Genomic DNA, 21,390 nt, shown 5'->3' on the forward strand with positions numbered 1-21,390 from the left:
GATTGATCTTATTTAACTTCTGTTCTAAAGGACCAAGAACATGGGTAGTGGGATCTTATCCTCAAATGGAATTGTTGGTCTATTTAAAACATGACTCTGTGCTTATTGCTCTGGGTTTCACTGGTCTTACCTCAATATTGCTTTTTATCAGTAAGAAATCGGCTTGACTGGAAATACAGATACAAGATGCACACTAACACTGATCACCTTTAGATCTGGATTGTATCATGTGAAAGCTGGGTTGACTTTACACTTCAATAAAACATTGTCAGCATCTTGTTCTGCCCACACCAGTACATTTTCTAAGATTCAGAGACAATTTCTGTCCTGTTCTATCTCTTCTTGTCATCAGTAGCCAGATTTTCACAAGAAAGAGTCACTCAGCAGGTCTTATTTTCACACAGACCAGTTTCCTGTTCACTGCTTAGGGTGTCATAGGGTGATTGCAATTTATGTCCATACTAAGGAGGCTTTACAGGGGATTTAAGCAGATTTAGCACAGGCAGGACCAGACAACACAATGATTTGGCTTCCATTTTTGCAATTACACAATATGAGAAGGATTTTCTGAGCCAGGTGCCCAAGGAGTGTTGAAACCTGCTGTCCTACCTTATAAACTGAGGAGTTGCCTCAGAGCACAAAGGTCTCATTAGATCTGGAAATTCAATGCCTTGATCTATCATAAATGTTTTAAAATTAATATGGAGGAGGCTAGGTTTCTTTTAGTATTTCACAATTTGATTTTATCCTAGATATTATTTCCCAATGGAGAAAGAGTTGTTTACTTTGGAAGTATCACAAGTGGTGGAATACTGAGAACTGAGCAGTCATTTTTTGATGCTTACACACAGACATCACCAAGATGCAGGGTATTTGCAAAATGGTAAAATGGGTCAGGTGGAGTGACCAAGAGAAGTTGTTTGATTAAACCTCAGTAACTAAAGGAAGGTGAGTGCACACCTAGCAGTTACCATGAGTGCATAACGAAGGAGGCATCCTAACTTTTGTGTTTGAAATGTATTGTATGATTTGGAGATTCTAGAGTGTATAAATGATACCACCTTCATTAACTTAAAAACTATATCTTCTTGATTCAGTTCTGTGTTTCCAGTGCTAATTAAAAGCACATCCTTTGACTCCTGGAGAGTTTCTTTGAAGTGGTGCAGCTTAGAACAGGCTGTGGTTCTGAATTTTTTTCATTCTCATTTGCTTATATTGACAACCAGTATAAATCTGAAGGCAAAAAGTAAATTTGTTCTCCCTTTAATAGGATCACTCATGCAAGGGCTCTGGGATTAGATTTTAAATTGGCACTTTTTAAACCTTTGATACAGTTACAGACTCAGTGAGCCATATTCACCTTTCCTACAGCTAGACCCAGCTGGAAATTAGTTTCCCCCTTTGTCAAAATATTTTTTAATAAACATTTAGCCTTTCTGCTAAAAACAGTGCAAAACACTCAACAACTAATACAATTTGGCTGAAAATATACAGCTTTATTTCCTCTTCTAGAGAAACAAAACAGACAAACAAAAAATAGCTAGGAAAAAGTAGACAACATCTGGGAAAAAGAAAAATTTTGAAATAAAATCTTGGTGAAGGAGAAGAGGAAAGAAGCACCAAATGAGCAGTTTCTTCTCATGAGCATGCTTCTGATCACTAGTAAAGACCTACATCCTCTTTGCACCTTGTTCTTCACCTTCCTCAGGTTCCCTTGCATTATCTTTTCCCTGTAAGAAAGGAAACAGGTAAAGTCAGGTGGCAGATATATCCCTGCTGTTGTGGCTGTGAGAGAACTGCTCTTCCCTTGTGACTCTCGTGGTGACAATCAAACAGAGAGGCCAGGGCAGGTGCCCTGAGCATTCTGCAAGGAAACAGAGTTCATAAGTCTCTGCTAGGTTTGTCAGGATCTTGCATGTCTGAATGTGTTGTGTCTGGAAGAGATAAATGAACTCCTCTCTGTAAACAAGGGTAAGCAGGGGCTGGAGGTGGTTTTGTGGGGCAGGGAACTGTGTGGTCATGAAATGGTTTGATTTTCATGCTGTATCCTGGGTGTTTGAATCTTCAGTATCTCCAGGTTAGGACTGGAGCTTGTATTTAAATAGCAGTGCCCAGATATTTTAAAATAGATGTTTCCAGTATGAAACCCTTTTGTTAGAGTATTGTAACAATCTAGGCTTTAATATTGCTTCTCTAGGGAGATATTGGCAAGGAATTGCTGATTGTACTTTCTCTGAGTACACCTTTATAATCATTGCTATGCAAACCAGCATAATTGCTACTCCTGCAGGCACCAGTGTCCTTCAGCCTCAGCAAGAATAGATCAATGCACCATGCAAGATGAAGAGGGTTGTGGAAAACCAATATGCAGGTCTGGGACCGAATAAGACTTTTGAGGCAATAAAACTGGGAAAGGGAGCATACAAACAAGGAGAAATTCCCCTTAGAGGTGAAGTGCAGTCCCTGTCAAAAATAAGTTTCAGACCTCTGTTCAGAGCAGTGAGTGAAATGAATTTAAGGTGCAGAAGACCTGACTAGAAGGCAGAACAGCATCACGAGCTCTGGGCTCTTTAGCTGATTTTGCCATTGACACTATCACAGTTGCCCAGCTGAGCCTGTTCTAACTTCACATCCTTTAAATCATTTGAAAAATCAATGTATATCCTGCATCCTCCTTCAAGACTTAGGCGGTCTGCAAAGCCCTCTGGGATCTGCTGGAAGAAGAGAATGTCAAATACATGCTGTTGGTTCCTCTTGTGGCAGGGTATATTCAGAGCACATGGGTTTGCCAGCTCACTGGCTCATTGTGGAGGTATTTTCTCAGTAATGAATGAGGCAGAGGAACAGACTGAGAATTTTGCACTCCGATTCCCCACTGAGCCTGCTCAGATGGTAATGTGGAATGTCTGTCCTCTTCAGGGATGTAAAGTACACCATCTCAATGCAGAAAAACAGGCCTTTTAGAAAAATGGGCCTCTAGATGCAAGGGAAATGGAGACATGAAAAATTAAATGATGCCAGGTTTTTTTCTCCCTCAAATGAAGAATGATCTCTCCTTGCAAATGATGAGAAGCCTGAAAGATAATGCACCAGCTGGGGACTTCTCTATGGGTTTAACTGGAAAGAGGACAACTAGCAGCAGCCAGTGCATCCAGTAAAAAGATTGCTAATAATCACATCCCTGCATCAATCTTGAGCAGTAGAAATCAGGGAAATATAGAAGAAGATAAAAGTCAATAAACTTCCTTACATCTAATGAGCTCCTCTTGGACATGTGATTTCTGCTGGGCTCTTCTGATGTATCCAGGTTCATTCTTGGATCTGCAGCTGTTGCAGATCACTGTTGCTTTGGTGTGCAAAGATAATGCCTAAACTGGGTTTGCCAAGTTAAGTGTGAGGACTGCAAAGAAATACAGTAAATAATCACATCCTCTGAAACCTATTTTGAAAAACGTAGAATGAAAGTATCTTTCCTGAGTTTACCTGACACTGCTGATGTTAGAGAGAGAAGGAAAATCTAGAATAATGGACTACATTATCGATGCCTACTCCATTCTTTATAGAAATATGTGCCAAAATAAAATTATTTTTGACCATGTGGCAAATATGGCCAAAATCTGGCAAATGAGCGAATCCTTAACCTTGGTGTCTGCTCACAGTTGTTTGACTTTGAGATGATTTGATCCAAATCTTCATTTAATTATGTCAGCTGCCTCCAGGGCTCCCTGACCTCGTGTGTGTGATGTGGAAAACAGGTGATGATAACTGCTGAGGGCTACGGCTGTAGATTCTCCCTTTAGTGAATTCATTTTAGGTGCCTGTAAGAATTTCTTTTGGATTCTCTTGCACTGCTTCATTTTTAATGAGGATTGTGAACTTGGTTTAAAGCAGCATTTTCAAATATTTTTATTTTGGTGCTGAAAAACTGGATATAAGATGGTAATGTGTGCTTGCAGCCCAGAAAGCAAACCTGCATGAAAAGGAACGTGGCCAGCAGGTCGAGAGAGGTGATTGTGCCCATTTGTTTCTGCTCTCTGAGACCCCTCCTGGAGTATGGTATCCAGCTCTGGAGCACACAGCCCAGGAAAGGAATGGACCTGTTGGAGCAAGTCCAGAGAATGGCCACAAAAGTCATCAGAGTGCTGGAGCACCTCTCCTGTGAGCAAAGGCTGAAACAGTTGCATTTGCTCATCCTGGAGAAGGAAAGGCTCCAGGAAGGCCTTATTGCAGCCTTTCAGTACGTAAAGGGGATTTATAGAACAGGAGAGACTTGTTACCAAGACCTATAACGACAGGACAAAGGGCATCAGTTTTAAACTGAAAGAGGATATTTTATATTGAACATAAAGAATAATTTCTTTATGATGAAAGTGGTGAGACACTGGCAAGGTTCCCCAGGGAAGCTGTGGATGCCTCGTAATTGGAAGTGTTCCAGGCCAGGTTGGATGGAACTCTGAGCAGGCTGGTCTAATGAAAAGTGTCCCTGCCCATAGCAGGCAGGCTGGAATCAGATGAGCTTCAAAGGTCTCTTCCCATCCAAAACATTTTGTGATTCTTTGAAATGTTCCTATGAAGGGCAATGGGAAAGAGAGACAAAGTAAGGGGGATGAAATCTGTTGTAGAAAGGAATATAAAGGGTAAATGAGCACTACTTTCAAGAGCTTTGCCTTGGTGGCTGCACAAATAAAAAATCCTCTGAAGAGAAGGAAGTCCTGCTCCCTGTTCCCCGGGAAACATCTTTTGCTGCACCCATGGACTTCCAGCTTAAGGCAGGATAGGAGGACGCTAAAGAAGAGAAACTCCTAGGGTTTCCTTTGAGAGGTCTAGCAAGGAAAAGAAGTGCATAAGCAAGAGCAAACATAAAAGGCAGCTGAGGGTTCAGCCAGGAGTACGAAGAACAGTGTTACATTGCAGGTGTGCATGCAGCCACAACTGCCAAACCTGCTGAGCAAAGATTTCATCCCTCTGGTCTCAGCTCAGCCAACACTGCTACAGAATTTTCTTTTTCTAGTATGCAGGGGACATATATCAATTGTTTTCTACCTAAAAAAGGAGACTTCTATTCTGGCAGATGTGGAAATCTAAGTCCAAAACGTACAGGAACCCTGAATTGAGAATTATTAAATCCCTTCAGCCGCTGCAGGAAGACATGTAACCTCAGTGTGAATGGGGTTGCTTGAGCTCCCTCCTGTGTCTACTTGTGTGATAAAGGTGGACCTCAATGAGAGACCTAAGCAGGAAAAACTCTTTAGTTGCCAGCTTAAAGTACTTCTGAATCTCCTGTGCTGGTAATGCAGTGATGAAGACAATACAGAGGAAAGTCTAGCAGGAAGAATAAGAGATACTCAGTTCAGACTGGGAGGGGAAAAGTTAACTGCATCATAAAAATTCTATTATTATAGTAGTGAGAAATCCACTTGTGGAAAGCTAAGTGTCACGCTGAATCTGCTGCTTCTAAAATTTACATGATAATTCAGGGTTTCATGTAATAAAAAAACTTGTTTAAAAATTCTTTTAAGAAAAATTTAAACATTTAAAGAGAATATTACCTCTGTTAAGGTATTTGTGATTTTTTTTTGCCTCTCCTTTCTCTGATTTTCACTGAGACCAGAAATCTCAGTATTTCAGATCAGTGGTCTTTGAAGATGATATTTTAACCCCATTTTGTCCCTTTTTCCCTTCAGTATATTATAGAATACTGGAATGAATAACTTCCAGCTGATTTCTTTTTCTGTTTCTGTGTTACTTTCATTGTTTCTTTTGCCACATTGTCAAGCTTTCACGGCTGAAAAAGTATTGAAGAGGTGCACTGTGAGGAAAGGGAAAACACACACACTCCACAACGGAAAAAGAAAAAAGCAACCTAAAATCTGCAAAATCTAGAAAGGAAGGAAAAGGAGAATATCTTTTCCTTCCCTCAAAATAAGAAAACTGAACTTGAGATATGGTGTGGCCAAATGAAGGGCTTGTGTGCCTTAAAGTTTCACTTTTTCAAGGTACCTTGCGAGCCCTATGAGAAGCTGCCATTCCTTTCCAACAAGCCTTGCTTTCAAGGATCAACTGCTTGTAACTTTGATTTTTGAAAAGGGGAGGAAAAAAACCAACCCAATAAGGCAACCCTCTGAATGGAGAGCAATCACAGAAAAGGGATAAATTTGGGTCCAGATGCTCCCAACCTGTTTTTTTAAATCCAGATCTGATTTGGTGCTCTCCTGTTGCTTGCCAGAGGGCAATTGAGTGGAGTCAGTAACAAGTTGTGGTCATTGGTCTCTTAACTGGCCTAAGAGAGAAGTCCCTGAGTATCAAACTTATGTTTCTCAGTTCCTTATAAAGGACACGACAGCTTCAGCACAGCCACCAGGATAAGCAGGAGAGTGGACACTTCCTGTGGAATGTGTATCTGTATAAAAAGAGGTAGGAGGTGTGGGATGGCCAAAACCTGTTCAGAATTTGGATATGATGAGGCAATTTCAAATCTATTTTACAAATGGAATACCAGGAAAGAGGTTTTAAATTCCAGGGAAAGGGAAATCAGTGCTGGTTTGACCACCAGAGCTATCACCTTTCTCTCTGTTTGGACTGCAGCCCCCTTCCAGACTAATAATCATAATAGAGCCTTTGAGCTTTTATCAGACCATCTGATCTGACCTAACCTGTGGATGTGAAGATGAAAGGTTAATCCCCAGGGCCATCTGCTTTCCTTTACCTTTTCTGTCTGAATGTATTGTTTCTTTGCCTTGCCTGCCCACTTTTGGCATGTCTCTTGCTGTTTTGTAACATTACTGCTGGTTTACATCTGACTCTGTGCAGAGGATGCAGCCTCTTTGAGCAGCAGCTGCCTATTCAGAGATGCTTGCAAGTTTCCTTTAGTATTTCCTCTCCTCTACTGGCAACTCCTCTCAGTATGATTTATGAATTGCAAGCATAGCTGGGGGTGATGCGAGGTATCAACACCTCTGAATTCCAGTGAAAAGGAGCTGGGTAATTAATAATAACAAACCAGGAGTGTTTGCTTTGCATGGAGATCACGTAGCAGAGAAGTGTTGTTCTGTATTCTTTGGGAATGGGGGAAGTGAGTCCTAACCCTTCCCTGTGCTGTTAAATCTGCGTGTCATTTTCCTTGGATAATTAAGTAATTCCAGCCTTTCAAGGAGAGACACTCCCTCCATTTCCCCTGTTAGCTTGCAGATGTAGTACATGCACCTTGCGGCAAATCAATGCTAACGATATTACCATGCGTTATTGCAGTAATGGAGTAGAGGAAGCCCAAAGAAAAATGTTCAGCCCTTGCTGATTGCATTATGAGCATCAGGATCTTTTATGTAGCAGACTTATTAATTGCATTTTCATTTGTGTCCCTGAATTTTAACCCTTTTGAGATTGCTTTTCTGCTTGTGAGTGCCTCTGAAATTGCCAAGTATTAGGCAGATTCAGAAAAGGAAGAAAAGACAGAGTGGTCTCTACAGTACTGCACTGGAACCTGGACATCTGCAACAAAGCTAAGCAATACATTCAAAGCACCAACAAAAGAAGGAAGCTGTTAAGTCACTTGGTAGAACACAGAACAAACACACTCTGTGTTGGAGTAACAAATATTGTGGTCAGATGATCCTTGAAGGGAAGAGATTCCCTTGAACCTTCCCAAACCTTTCAGGCTTTTGGCCTCTCCACCCTTTGCCTGTGACACATTTTGCATTGCAAAAAATCCCTGTGCAGGTTTTTCCTCCTCCTTCCCCAGATAAACTCCTTGATTTTCTTCAGTACATTTTTATTTTGTGAAGATCAATCTCCTTAACTGTTCTCATTTTCAGTCTGTCTTGAAAGCAGGGAACTTGTGTGTTGTTTTCAAGTCCCAACCTAAACTTCAGAGAGGGGTCACAGTCTCTCCTGTGTTTGCAGGCCTTTACCTGAAGCCTGACAGGAACTCTAGGCACTGCTAAAGTTTAAATTTTTATTAATTTAGTAATTGGCATTTTTATCATGAAAATACATACAGCTGTGATGCCTGGCCTTTGCCAGCCAGAATTCATTACACTGTGTTACTCTCTTTATGGAGCTACCTTTCCTAATTTCCTTTGGTGGTGTGAAACTCCAGTTGGCCCCCTGTGAGTTGAAGCTATTGGCCAAGACAGTCTAGCAAAGGCTGTAAAAGCTGCCAGTTAATTCTGTCCTACTTCCTGTCTTAGATGTGCTGGGAACACACATTTGCCTGAGACTCCCCCCTTCAGAATGTTTCAAACTGTGTTTACATGATATTTGATTTAACCTGATTCCTTTTAGGAGTTAGTTATTGCTGATTCAGTGCACAGCAGATCTGGGGAGTGCCAGGACTGGCTTGGTAAGAGCCACCTGCCTACAGCCAGCTGCTTACTGCTGTAGTTTTGTGTTATTTTTCTTTATTTCCTTTTTAATTTGCTTCTTCCGTCCTAAGTATACAACCTTCCCTTCATGTTGACTAGTATAAAGTCTTTCCTCAGTGCTGTAGTTCAATTTCTCTCGTTTGGGGCTCTTCTTAAAAGAAAGGAAGGAAATAGCCATAGGTGAGAATCTTAAAAGGTGGTGTTTGTTGTGGGAGAGAAAACAGCACCAAGCTGTTGCAGGTTCAGCATCCTCCTGTGAAGTCCCACCATCAAAGCTGGGGTTGCTGCCAGACTTGTTTCTCTCTAACTTGCTAAGAAAATTCTGCCTTTGTGCACTCATACACAGAGAAATCACTTTGTATTTAGCTTGAATAGAAGAGAAACAATACCAGCTCCTTCCCCTTCTGAGTCTGTCTCAAACTTAGGGGAAGGGAAGAGTGCAAGAAGGAGAGACTTGTCTGGAAGAGTATAAAAACTAGAAGAAGGTAACTGAGGAGGGAACAGAGTCTTAGGGAACTGTCGCTGTGTCACTGACCACACCAGCCTCATTCTCCCAGTGTGTGCTCTGTTGGGTGGGAAGAGGCACTTTGTCATTTTTCTGTCTTGTTTCTGCAGGAATGGAACAAGCATAGGGGAGGCTTCATGTTCACAAAGACTGTCTTTTCACAGCAAGGCAGTACTTGTGCTCTGCCTTTTGGTGGCTATAAAGCCAATCCTAAACCTCTTAGGCATGAGGCTTCAGTAACAACCAGAAATGAAAAGCTGATGACACAAGATTTCTAACAGTAAGAAAGATTCATTTTCTTCCTTTTCTTCAGGGAACCAAGGCATACCTTGGGACAGGAAGGGAGACGAAGGTCATTTAGTTTTTCTGAATCAATGATCTAATGAATAGTAGCCACGTTTCTGGTTTTAATCAGCTTTTCTCCAAATGGGGTATCTCAGTACTCATATTCTTAGATATTGTAACATCTTAAGCCATGATTCACTCTCTCTTCATAATATGTGGTATAGTTGAACACAGCTTTTAGATGACCTCATTGAATTCAGAAGACAAAGAGGGGTTGAAGGTTGAAATGTCTTGATTCAGAGCTCTTTAAGTAATGGTAAGGAGCATATTTTCAAAAACTTGGCAAATGCTTCTGAAAGTCCAGTATCTTACAGTGGTCCTAGATGATTTGAAATCTGGGAGATGGGGGATCCTGTATTTCTGACTGGAATCTCTAAGATAAAAATATATGGAACCTTCAGTATACAGTGAATTCAACACTGTGAACTTGTGTGCTGCACAATTTATCTTTGTATATGCTGCAAATCTGCACGCTTGTTCCATTCTGATAAGCTCTTTGGCATTCCTGATGATGCTGATTATCAGCAGAAGGGGATTTTCTTATCTTGGCTTTAAGATGAACAACAAAACCCAACATTAACTAGAAACATGATTTAAAACCTACTGAATTTTCCCAGAAAATTGAAAACACCCCTGCCTGCTCTGTGTTTTGCCAAGTCTCCTACCTTCACTGTGCAGGTTGTGCACCTTTTAGGCAGCCTTGTTAGCAGGTGAAGATTCAGTGCAGCTATCTGAGCATCCCTGGATGAAAGGGGCTTTTCTGTCTCCCACAGATACAGTGCTCAGATGGATAAAATCAAAAGGAGGAATGCAGTCAGGTTGGTCACCAAACCTGATATGACATCTGCTCATGCTGGTGAGCCCGAGGTGAGATTCTCAGAAGTGGTTCTTCACTCTGCTGAGCCTCTACCTGCTGCAGTCCCAGTGTGGCCCGTGGCTCCCTCTCCTGCTCTGGGGCTCTGTGTCAGTGGTGTTGATCAGAGAGACAGTGGTGCTGTGATGCAGTGAGGGGATCCACTTTGTGAGGACCCTGTTCCAAGATCAGCTGACATAAAATAGTCCTGCCACCGTCCCTTGATTCAGGCAGTGTAAAACACCTCCCTTCGTGTGCTGCTATGTGGTACCTGTGTTTCTTGCTGCTGCGCTGGGCTGCTGGACTCCCACTTCATTATTCAGTGCAGAAAACAGACTCCCCCTTGCAGCATCTGCAGAGTTTTCTGCAGCCCCTGCTCAGGAGCTTTGCAGTAAGTCTGTCAGAGCCATGGGCCTGCTGTGCTTCAGAGTCAGGCAAAATCTGTCCCCTAATGGGGGTAAGTACTGCACCAGCAAAAATGGTAGAGGCTCTGCCTGCAGGTGACATTTTGTCTGAGGGTACAGAGATACTTCAGCTTTTAATGATTTTTGTTTAGGTAGATTCAGGCTTTTCCTTGGTAAACAAGGCAGCATTATCACAGTGCTGCTTTGTTTTCCAGTGACTGGTCTCACACATAATAAATAGGTTAAAGTTAACTGGAGCAACCATTGATTTTTCTTTTAGTATGTCCGGGGTTTCCTCTCTTGGGAGGGCTTGAGTAGTGCATCCTCTACACCTTTAGAGGAGGATATGAGCATGTGAAAAAAGTGCAGTGTAGCTGCACTCTTAATTTCTTTCACCCCCTCTCTAAATTTTCCTCTTATGATCTCTTACCTAACTCTTCCTCCTTTCTTTCATGTTCCAGCTCTCACTCAGAAATTTCCTGGGGGGATAGTGACTGGAAGACATGCTCTGGGCCTCCAGGGAGGTCTGAGTGTGTGCAATCCTGCAGGAGGAGAGGGACACAGAGCAATTATAGGCAGAGCTGGGCAAAACAGAAGGGTTGGGGTACTGGGGAGCAAGTCTACAGTCAACAGTGGAGGCAGTAATGACAAAGTTATTGATATGTGTGATAGAAGTTAAAATTTCGTAATTATTTTTTTCCCACATGAAAGTCACAGAATAGGAAGGGGGAAAAAAAGAAAACCCCAAATAATCAATGCTGCTTTTGAAGGCTTTGGCAATTGCCAGGCTCTATTTGTTTGTTTCTTTAGATAGCGTCATTAGTCTTCTTCCATCCAATCACCCCCTCCGAACAAACATAACTCCCCCAATTGCTTTTCTCTCCTTAACTGAACTCAGCTCCCCCTTGGTTACAGGCATGTTCTGCTACTTTATATTTGTGCCACAATTTGCCTTCCAGAACATTAACTTACTTGCTTACTTAGAAATCCTCTGCATTGCCTGGTGTTAGGGCATATGGTTTTCTTACATCAATTAAAAATCAACATGGTCCAACTGAACATAACACCAACCCCTGCTTCTTTGAATGGATGTTTGCAGCTGGGTGAGGATTAAAGCAGATCATAATGGATTAGATCATGGATTAAAACAGCCTGTAATGGATACTGTGTTGAACTATTCCATTTCTATTCTTGGATATAGACTGTGCAAATCTAGGGTTGTCAGATGACATCCTCACTGTCACCCTGTCACGCAAGAGGCCGGGTTTTGAAGCAAATCAGTTATTCCTGCAACAGGGATGGTATGAACTGGAAAAGCCCCTTTTGCTGTGTGCTGGTGATGGGCACGCAGTTCGCAAATCGTGCAGGAGATGGGGGTGTTGCTCACATTACCTTTGTTTTGTAGAGAAGTGAAGCTATTAGAGAGCACTGCTGCTGCTCTCTTTGGCATGGAAGCCTCTGCTGAGGAGAGGGAGATGCAGAGCGGGGAGACAGTCCCACATCATCAGTGGGACTCCCCCAGCTGTGCGTCCTATTATTTAACAGGAATAAGCAAGCACTGATGAAGGCATTTTAGAATTTGCTTCAGAAAGACCAGAGCTTCCTGCAGGTGTCTGAGAAATTAGGGCTTGGGGTAATCTCACTGACACAGTCAGCACTGAATGTCTGGGACTGTCCCCGAGTGTGATAGGTGAGGATGACATTCACAGAGGGTGATTGTGAGTAATGGCTCTTCAGTCTGCAGGGCAGAAAACACCTGCTATTGGAGTGGTGAAAGTACTGTCCTAAATAAAGCGTTAGGCTCCATGCAAATGTTCACCATCACATTCTGTGCCATGTCCAGCATGGCTGGGCTCTTGTGGTGACAAAGAGCGATGTCCTGGACACAAAGAAATGCCTTGTGCTGGCAGGATTTTCAAAATGAGATGTGCCCACAAGTCCTATCTTGGTCTGGGTGGGTTTTGGCCATGAAGTCAGGGATGCTACTGCACAAAGGAGTGACTGATCAGGATCTGGGCAAGGACTAAGGCTGTAAGCAGTGTCCAGCAAGGGTGAGAACACAAATGGGACTGGGTGGACTGCACTGCAGGGGACTGGCTAAATAGTGGCAATTGCTAGCACCATAGTAGCTTTTTACTTTTTACATCGTAGTGCCTGCGATTCTGGATGTACAGAGATCTTCAGGAGCAGCAGTGAGCTGCTGCTGGGTCCAGAGGGACTGCAGAAACTTTGATTATAATTTAAGAACAAATTAAGCTGCCTGTCACAGCTGCAGCTTCACTGCTAGAGGATGGCATTGGGTGGGCAGTGCCTCCCCTCAACGACAAGACACTGGGGCGATGTGTGCTGCTAATGCCACGTAGCCGGGGACTCTGTTTCTCCAGTAGTTGAGCTCGGGGGGCAGTGGGGTCCATCCTGCTCCCCACACCCTGCTGTTTGCTTACAGGCAGCAGCAGCGTGCAGCCTCGGGGCTGGCGTGTGCCTGTGCGTGCAGGGTAGCACCTGCCACGAGTGTGTGCAGTTTGTAAAATCCCCTTGCCTGAGGTTTTATGGAGCAGCTCTGGCTCAGGCCCACGTCACTGCTCCCACACAAATAAAATGTCATCTAAACATTTTGGCAGCACAGTACAAAAGGGAGCCGATTCCAAGCCAGGAATACCATCCGTTGCGTTGGGAGTGGGTGATTCGCTTCCCCTACCCCCACCTCCCACTTTCCCTCTCTGCCTCGGGAATTGAGGCTAATAAGGGGCCGCGTTTGTGGGTAGGGCCCCCGCTGCCTTCCCGGGGTTGTCAGCGCTGTTCTGTGCCAGCCCGGCCCCTCTTCTCACTCCTGCAGGACAATCCTTTAGCGACCGCTGTCCCCGTTTGCACCAGGCAGCGATGTGTGTAGTCCCTCGTTCGTGGCCCGGCTCTCTCCTCGCTCCCCCTCCTCAGCCGGGCTGCACGGACCCCGCATCCCCAGCCGGGCGCTCTGCATCAGGCGCTGACCAGAAACCTCCCCGCTCCCCGTGCGGGCAGTGCCAGCCCCGGTGCTGCCTCTGTCCCCCGCTCCCTGCCGGCCTGGGGGACCCGCGATAGGCGGGAGGCACTGTTGAGCCACCCCCGCACCGGGCCTGGCGATGGGGAGGGGGCAGACCGCGGGGAGAGCCGTGTAGTTGGTGGATCCGTCCTTGGACGGCAAAGAATGGCTGATGCGGGAAGTAGGAGGGTGGGACGATTAAAAAATCGCTAATTATCGACACTTTTCAAAGGGAGGAGGAGAACGGGAGAAGGTCGACCGTGGGTTTGATCCGAAGAGAAAGTGCCGACGTGTTGCTGCAATGAACCGGGCAGGAGGGACGTGGCACTGGCACAGATGGCGATGACAAGGGTGACCCACGGGGACGCCCCGCAGCCGCGGGAGGCGGCAGCAGCCTCCCTCTCCCCTTCACAGCCTGCCATTACTCACATCTTGTCCGGGGGCTGAAGCTGCAAAGGCTTCTTGGGCTTTGCCAGCAGAAAACAAGTGTCCTGGCCAGGGGGATTGCATCCGTGCCATGGGAGCGGGAGCGCTGCCGTGACCTAAAGAAATCTATCCCCCTCGCTCCTTCTCCCGACACAGTCCCGAGATGCTGCTGCAGGGAGCTGCCTGCAGATACTGCCCTTCCTTCGTTACTGGCCCCACACAAATCCTGCTAGTCTCCCTTGCTGGACGGTGGCAATGTTGCTGGGATTTCCACGCACACGCGTGAGTTCCCACGGCCGGGAAGCTGCGCTTGGGACGGGCGCATCCTCACGCACGGATCCGGCTCTGGAGGGATGCCGCTGGATGGCCGGGTCCGTGGGTACGCTGATACACACGGGAGGCACCCAAGAGCCGCTCATCCCAGCTGCGCACCCTCGTGTCCCCTTGCCCGTGGCTGACATCCAGCCTTTGTGCGTACACGTACACGCACACACACAGAGGGCGAGGAGCACCCACACCACTGTAAATACGCGTCTATGTACACATACATCAGGAGAAAGAGGGAGTGACGGCTGCTTTTATCTCGGCCAGGAGCACACATACCAAATCAGGAGAAAAGGCTGGGTGATGCTCCAGCTGATTCGGTGCAGCGCGGTGTCCCGCTCCCGCCCCCGGCCCCGCTCCCGGCCCCCGGCGGCGCGGCGCGGCGCGGCGGGTGACTCGGCGGTGTATTTCAGCGGCGGCGGCGGCTTGGCAAGGCTCGGGGCTCCTCCCCCCGTGTGGTGGTACCCTCTCACTTGATCAAATCCTTGAACGTGAACAGTTTCACTGAAAAGCACTTTTGAAAAAAAAAAAAAAAATATCCAGCAACAGTAAGGAACAGAATCCAACTACCGGGGAGAGTTTTTTCCTTTTTTTTTTTTTCTTCTTCCCTTTTTGCCTTATTTTTTTTTTTTTCTGGTCATCGTCTCAGAGGCTGAGAAAGAGGGAAGAGGAAAGCGAAGAAGAGAAAGAAGAAGACCGAGAGAAAGGGGAGCGTTTTGCAAATAATAAATATTATAATTAGAACCCGGCCCCTTTCTTCCTAAAAAAAAAAAAGCCCTAAACGCAGCGCCTCATCCCCCCCTCCCTCTGCAAGCCCCCCGACTCGCTCCGCAAAGGCATGGAGAAGGGGACCAACTGCTTTCCGACCTGCCACACCATTTTTCTCGCCTGGACATGGTTCTTACTTCTCTCTTGGTGTTGCACTGGCGCCGAAATAACTTGCAGATCCTGCTCATCTCCATCGCCCTCCTGGCCGTCCTCCTCGTCTCGCCTTAGGCAGGAGCAGCGACAGCCGCCGCCGCCGCCGCGAGGATTACGGAGCTGGCCGGGCGGCCGGGCGCGGGGCTCGCTCGGGGCGGCGGCCGCCGCGGAGCCGGAGCCGGGCGCGGAGCCGGGGGGCCAAGCGGGGCCGCGGGGAGCGGCGCTCGGCGCGGCGGGGGCGGGAGGCGGCGCGCCCGGGGGCCGGGGCCCGGCGGCGCCGCGGACCCGCCGGAGCACCGAGGGGCGCCAGGCGCTGCCGGCCGGCGGGGGCCGGGGGGTGCCCGCGGCCGAGGGGCAGCGCGGCGGCCGCGCTCAGCCCCGCGGGCCCCCGGAGGATGGGAGAGCGGCGCGGCTGCGAGGGGCCGAGGAGCCGAGGCTGAGCAGCACCACCTTCGCGCTCACCGGGGATGCGGCGCACAACCAAGCCATGGTGCACTGGTCCGGCCACAACAGCAGCGTGAGTACCGCCCCGCAGACCCACCCGAGCCGGTCCGGCGGCGCTTGGCGGGGAGGGAACCGGGACAGCGGCGGGACGGGGCCGGGGCCGGGGCCGAGCGTGCCGCTGCGGCCGGGGGTGCGGGGAGGAGAGCGCGCTGGGCGGGCACCGCGCCCTTATCGCCAGCGGGAGCGGGACACAGAGCTGTGGCCGCGGGAGAAAAGTTTTCCTGGGGAAAGGTGAAGGCGAGTGGAGCACCGTGGTACCCCCGCCCCCGCAGGCAGAGCCGCGGTCCCCGAGCGGAGCGGGCAGCGCCCCGAAGGGCCGGGCTGGCCCCAGCCCTCCAGCGTGTCCCGTGTGCCGCTCCCCGGGGAACCCTCACTCTCACTGTCTCTGTATGTAATGAACGCCGTGGCACGCTTGGCTGCCTCCCTGCCTGGGATGAATGATGTGTAGGGGTGGTGGAAAAGCCCTCCAGAGCCCCGCTGTGAGTGCTGGAGGCAAGAGAGATCCCATTAATTTATTACGGGGTGGAAAGCCCCACAGCACGTCCAGGAGCTTTGAGTGGAGGCACGTAGTGCAAGCAGAGTGAAAAGTTTGTAAAAAAATCCATGGCATCTCACGCCTTTTTCCCGAAGTCAGTAATAAGGAGTCACTGAGGTGTCCCTGAAAGCCTGTGGGATTGCGTGTGTGTGCATGTGTAGGGGGCATGTCCCAAAAGCCCACACCTTGTGCCATGGTAGTGGAGGACCCTCCCTCACACCCGCTCTGCAACGCCCGGTGGATGGCTGTGGACAAAACTTCAAGTTTCTTCCGACTTGGTGTCAGAAATACCATTTCTACTTTCATGTAGTCTGGGAACAGATGTAATTTAAGGGACTCTGGGAAACCTTTATGTCTGATGACAATATTCCCATTATTCTGATTATTATAGCTTGTCACTGCCTTGAAAATGCCTCTTTTATTGTTTTGCCACTACTGCAAATGAGTACAAAGCAATTAACAGCATAAAACAGATTGGCTGCATTTTCAGATACATTCTTCATGGAACTTACTAGCCATGAAAAAGCAAATTGTCTACCTGCTTATCTGGCTGTGTCTTTATCTGTGCATCAGCTATAGGTTCTAATGTGCAATTCAACTATCTTTTTTTTTTTTTTGACTGGAATTTTTTTTGTCTATTTATTGCTACTTAGGCAATATTTCTGACAGCCATGTAGATGTTACTTTGATTTAACCAATTTTTAAAGGCAGTTGTATTTGCCAGACATGAATTTCACTCTCATTAAAGATGAAAGCAAACATTGAAGAGAAAACAGCTGTATGGCATATTTCAGCATTACACTTGTCTCTAGGACTATTTATTTTTAACATAACATGTAATGTAATGAAGAAAACAACCTATATGCCCTCTCTTCTGTTTAATTTTGATGCTGAATCAAGGGGTGTTGAGTAAAAGAAGCTAAAATGCCTCCCCCATGCCTTCCCAGCATGGATTTCCAATAGTTTTGAGTATTTCTGCTCAAAGTAGCAAAGAAAACTCATTCTGTAGGCATTTGCAGGGGAAAGAAGGGTTATTTTTTTCTAAAGCACAGCTCAGAAAAGTGATTTTCAAAAAATTCTCTCTCCTTGGTTTCTTTTACAGAAACATACTATTTAAATGACTAGATTCCTTATTCTTTAGGTGATTGAGAAGGGTAATGAAAGAAAATGCCTTGATTGTGCATGGCATGCCATTAGGATTTTGCACCTCAGGATACCATGGATTGAAAGATTCCAACTCAAAAGCACGAGCTAAAGCAAAAGACTGGTGTTTATTGCCAGTGTGGTGTTTGCAGGAAGGAGAAGCAAGCATGATAATAAAGTCTAATGTTATCTTTTTGTGATTTTTCTAATATGAGGTCTAGCACTTTGAGACCTTTTCTGTCTTTTGCAGAAAACATACTGCATTTAGTAATTAATTAGATTTTTTTTTTTTAACTATGTAGAGGGGAAGTTAGATGCTTGAACCTAAGTTCTTTCATTAATTAACAGACAATGTTGAATCCAATGACTGTTTCTTTGCTGCAGCTCAGTTTTTACCTAATTCTGCTGTTGGGGTGTCCATGGCACAGGAACATAAGCACTTTGCCCAAGGTCACTCAGGCAAACAGTGTGGCTTCTTTTGCCAGCCACATTGGTCCCCAGCCCCACTGGTCCACAGCCCCACATCATGAATCATGAATTTTCTTATGTCACAGGAGATGTAAAGCAGCAGGAAGGTGTGTTGGAATTGGGCAATAGATGTTAACTCGTGTCATGATTACGCCAGTTGACCTAGTAGAGTAGGTAGGATGTGTCTGTTTCTGTGTTCAGGTTCTCAAAGCAGTGAAGATGCAAACAGCTTGCTTTTACCAATTCTGTTACTTGAACAGACTTCAAAACCTCAGCTTTTGTCACTTATATGTTATTAAAAACATGATCAATCAAGTTTTGTGCATTAGTGGTGGGACAGATTCCTAGAAACTGGATGGATTTGCAAAGCAGAGGAAGGTAATAAAAAATTGGGGTTTTACTGGGACATACAGAAGATCTGCAGACACTCCACAAAACGGAGGTCTTTGCAGCTGCTGGATGTCTTGTTACCTAGACTGTTAAAACCCTCTGTTTTTTAAATCATTGTTATTTTAAAAGCAAGTGTCTGTCCATCTCCTACCCCTCCCCCCGCCCCCCACTTTCTCACATGTCCCTCAATTCACAATTTAACTTACTAAAACATAATCCCTTCCAGGCAACAAACTTTTGTTTTCTCTATTTGCAGATAGTGAGGTCAGGATTATGATAGAGGCAAAAGGCTGGTGAGATCAGGGAATTTGGGTTCTCTGCTTTGTCCTGCACAGAGGCTTTTTCTGTGACCTTAGGAAAGACAATTAACCTCTCTGGATCTCCTCTTCCATGTTAAATGAGGATAATACCACTTAGCAACCACAAAGTGGTGGTGTGGAGCAGAATTCATTTCTGCTTTGTACAATACCTGAGGATCTTGAAGTGAAAATTGTTAGGAAAATACAAAAATACTACTCTGTGTAGAAGTGAGGTTTGTATTCTCTGTGTTCTTATGAAGGGAACTTGGCTTAATTCAATGGGTCTGATATTGATAAAAACAGGCTTCTATTTGGGCTTCAAGTATCAGTCTGCCCTAATAGAAGCATTTATTGAGCAAGGTCATGAAGCTCTTGAGGGACCTTGGAGAGATCAGATAAAATGTTTTCTTGCCAAGACTTTTCTAAAGAAAGGAGAATTTTTCTAAAGAAAGAGAATTTTTAGTGATTCCCAAAAGATCTGCAAGCAATTCTATTTCCAAAACTATTACTCTCTGAACACATATGCTGTGTACAAATGTGCTACTCAGTGAGCAGTTGTACCCTCCAAACTTGTTTTCCCTCTCTAGATGTTTATGTTAGTGCATGAATTTCTTCCTTGTTCTGCTCATCAGATGCTTTCCCCAACCTTCTTGTGAAGATAAATTGATTCCTCACATGATCTTTTCCTCCTTTCTCTCTCCCTGATTTCTAGGATAAGGACCTGCAAAAAAAGGTAGCAGCACCTTTAACACTCTTACAGTTTTAAATCTCACTATCTAATTTCTTGAGAGTAGGTTTTCCAAGAGATTCCAAGAAGCTACAGTGAATAAAATGCACTTACTAGGGTTGCTTTCCTGGTATGATCACTTGTGTAATAGGAAATGGTATCTGTTTTTGTTAGGTTTCAGTGTTGTCCCTCTGATGAATGTAGCTGTTTATAGGAAGTACTTAATTTTGTCCATGCTTTTTCCATGATGGAATTACTACAAATTCTGTGGCATTGTGGCTGGGTTTTTTTCAATATGAGAAGAAGAGATGCATGTTTCTAGCTTTCTCTGGGAGACATTTTCAATCCACTATCTCTGAAGATGCTGCAGCTATGATCACTGTGTGCTTTAGCTATCCCATGTATATATGCCTTTGCCTTTTTAAGTAACCAGAGGCAAACTCCACAGAATCATTGAATATTAAGGGTTGGAAAGAATCTTAAAGACCATCTAGTCCCAATCCCACTGTCATGGGCAGGTTCTTCTCCCAAATTCTGACATAAATTCTCCCAAGCTGCTGGAATATAGGTGAGAAATGCACTACAATGCCCCAGTAAGAGCAGGAGAAGGCATTTGTCTAAGGCATGGATATATGGCAGGTTGCTGCAGCCAGGCCAAGTTCCTGTATGATCCCAGGGGTTGGATTTTTCATGCTATATGAAAAATGTCAGCAGTGCAATTTTTTTATCTCACTGTAGTAGAAGAGTGCAGAAGATAAACCAGTGGATGTTTGGTGTGCTTCAGTGATGCAGCTGCTGCTTGTGCAAACCATGCAAATACATTGATGCTTACAGCATGATCCAGGCCCTGAAAACTGGGGAAGGCAGGATGAGGACTGGACTAGGGCCTGGTTTTCTCTTGGCAGCCATGCTGCACTGTTTTTTCCAGTCAACTTGTGACTGTCATTTCTAGAGTTAATGTGGTTTCAAGATTCACTCCAAGGCTTGGAATATGAGATGCCTTTGGGACAAGACAATAAGGAGGAGGTTAATAATGCTGCAGTAGCTTACAGACATTGGAAGTAGAGTTAGAGAGAAGATGCAGCTTATCTTTTTGGTTGAAGATGGATTAATATGTGTTAACAGCTCAAATGTAAGTCATACTGGACATTAAGAAAAGTTTCTGCTCAAAGGAAGTGCTGCAGCAAGGTACCAGAAAGTCTTTAGGGATTTTCAAGACTCATGTAAAGATGATGATCTGGTGGGAACCACTCTGCTCTGAGTGGGTTTTCTTTACCTCCTACTACAACCAGTCCTTTCTCTTTGCCCTATGCAAGCTCTGGGTGCTGGCAGTGACAAGCAGGTTGTGCAAGTTCTCACAGTGAAGCCTGTCTCTTCCGGGAATGATTCCTCTGAATGCTTTTGGCAGGGTTCTGGTGTGATCTGCTAATGTATTGGTGGTTGGATGCTGAGACATTACTCACTCCCATGGAGCATTACAAGCTGGGGAGGCCAATGGGATCACTCTGTGCCAGGTAGTTTTTCATTAAGGTACCTTGCAGTGTGGTGTGTGATGGGCAATATTTGCAATTCCAAATAGACTGCTATGCTTGGAAGGGAGGAAGGGGAATCTTTAGGCAGGCAAAGCTGCATTTAGTTGTCAGCCACGGGTAACTGCTCCAAAAGTCCAGCTGGATTTCAGTCTAAAATATTTACTCCTAGAATGCAAAAATGGTGACAGAGCAACCACATTAATTGCATTGCCTTTGGTAGATATTTTAATTTCTATTCTAGACTGTTTCATTCTCGAATAGCTTTGAGTAGGCTATGGTCTTGTTGCCATTGAAGATAGGCCAACTCTGGCAAAATGTCTTTATGCATTTCTGCTTTTCCTCTACCCTTTATTAATGAAGCTTGCTACTAAAGTCCTTCTCCAGGACTTTGCCAATCCATTTTTAATTAATGTTTAAATAGAGGACTGGAAATAAAAATGACACCAGCATGGCAACTACTTTTGTGATTGTGTTGAGTTAGTAGACCAGGGAGAAGACATCTGGAAAATATTTTTTGTGTTGTTTCTCTCCAGACTGTTTTCATTGCAAAGTCAGTTTCATGTCTGGACCTGGGTATTGTTTGTGGATCCCAGGAAGCTGGCAGGTTCCCTGGGCCATTTCCCTGCCTGGCACAG

General features: G+C 45.4%; 1 protein-coding gene and 1 long non-coding RNA gene across 2 annotated transcripts in view; one reads left to right on the top strand and one right to left on the bottom strand.

The window, feature by feature from the left end:
* Positions 1-1,533: 1,533 nt before the first annotated feature.
* Positions 1,534-15,243, bottom strand: LOC131580573 (uncharacterized). Its single transcript, XR_009277894.1, has 3 exons — positions 15,142-15,243; positions 10,898-11,009; positions 1,534-1,730 (listed from the first exon to the last, which is right to left on the bottom strand). It is a non-coding gene; the product is annotated as an uncharacterized LOC131580573 (long non-coding RNA).
* SORCS3 (sortilin related VPS10 domain containing receptor 3) overlaps positions 15,046-21,390 on the top strand; it is a 268,680-nt gene continuing 262,335 nt past the window's right edge. Inside the window, exon 1 of the mRNA XM_058841941.1 lies at positions 15,046-15,674. Within this exon, the coding sequence (XP_058697924.1) occupies positions 15,075-15,674 (600 nt within the window). The 5' untranslated portion in view covers positions 15,046-15,074. The remainder of the gene's footprint in view (positions 15,675-21,390) is intronic.

This window comes from Poecile atricapillus, chromosome 6 (assembly GCF_030490865.1).
Source record: "Poecile atricapillus isolate bPoeAtr1 chromosome 6, bPoeAtr1.hap1, whole genome shotgun sequence".
Lineage (NCBI taxonomy): Eukaryota > Metazoa > Chordata > Aves > Passeriformes > Paridae > Poecile > Poecile atricapillus.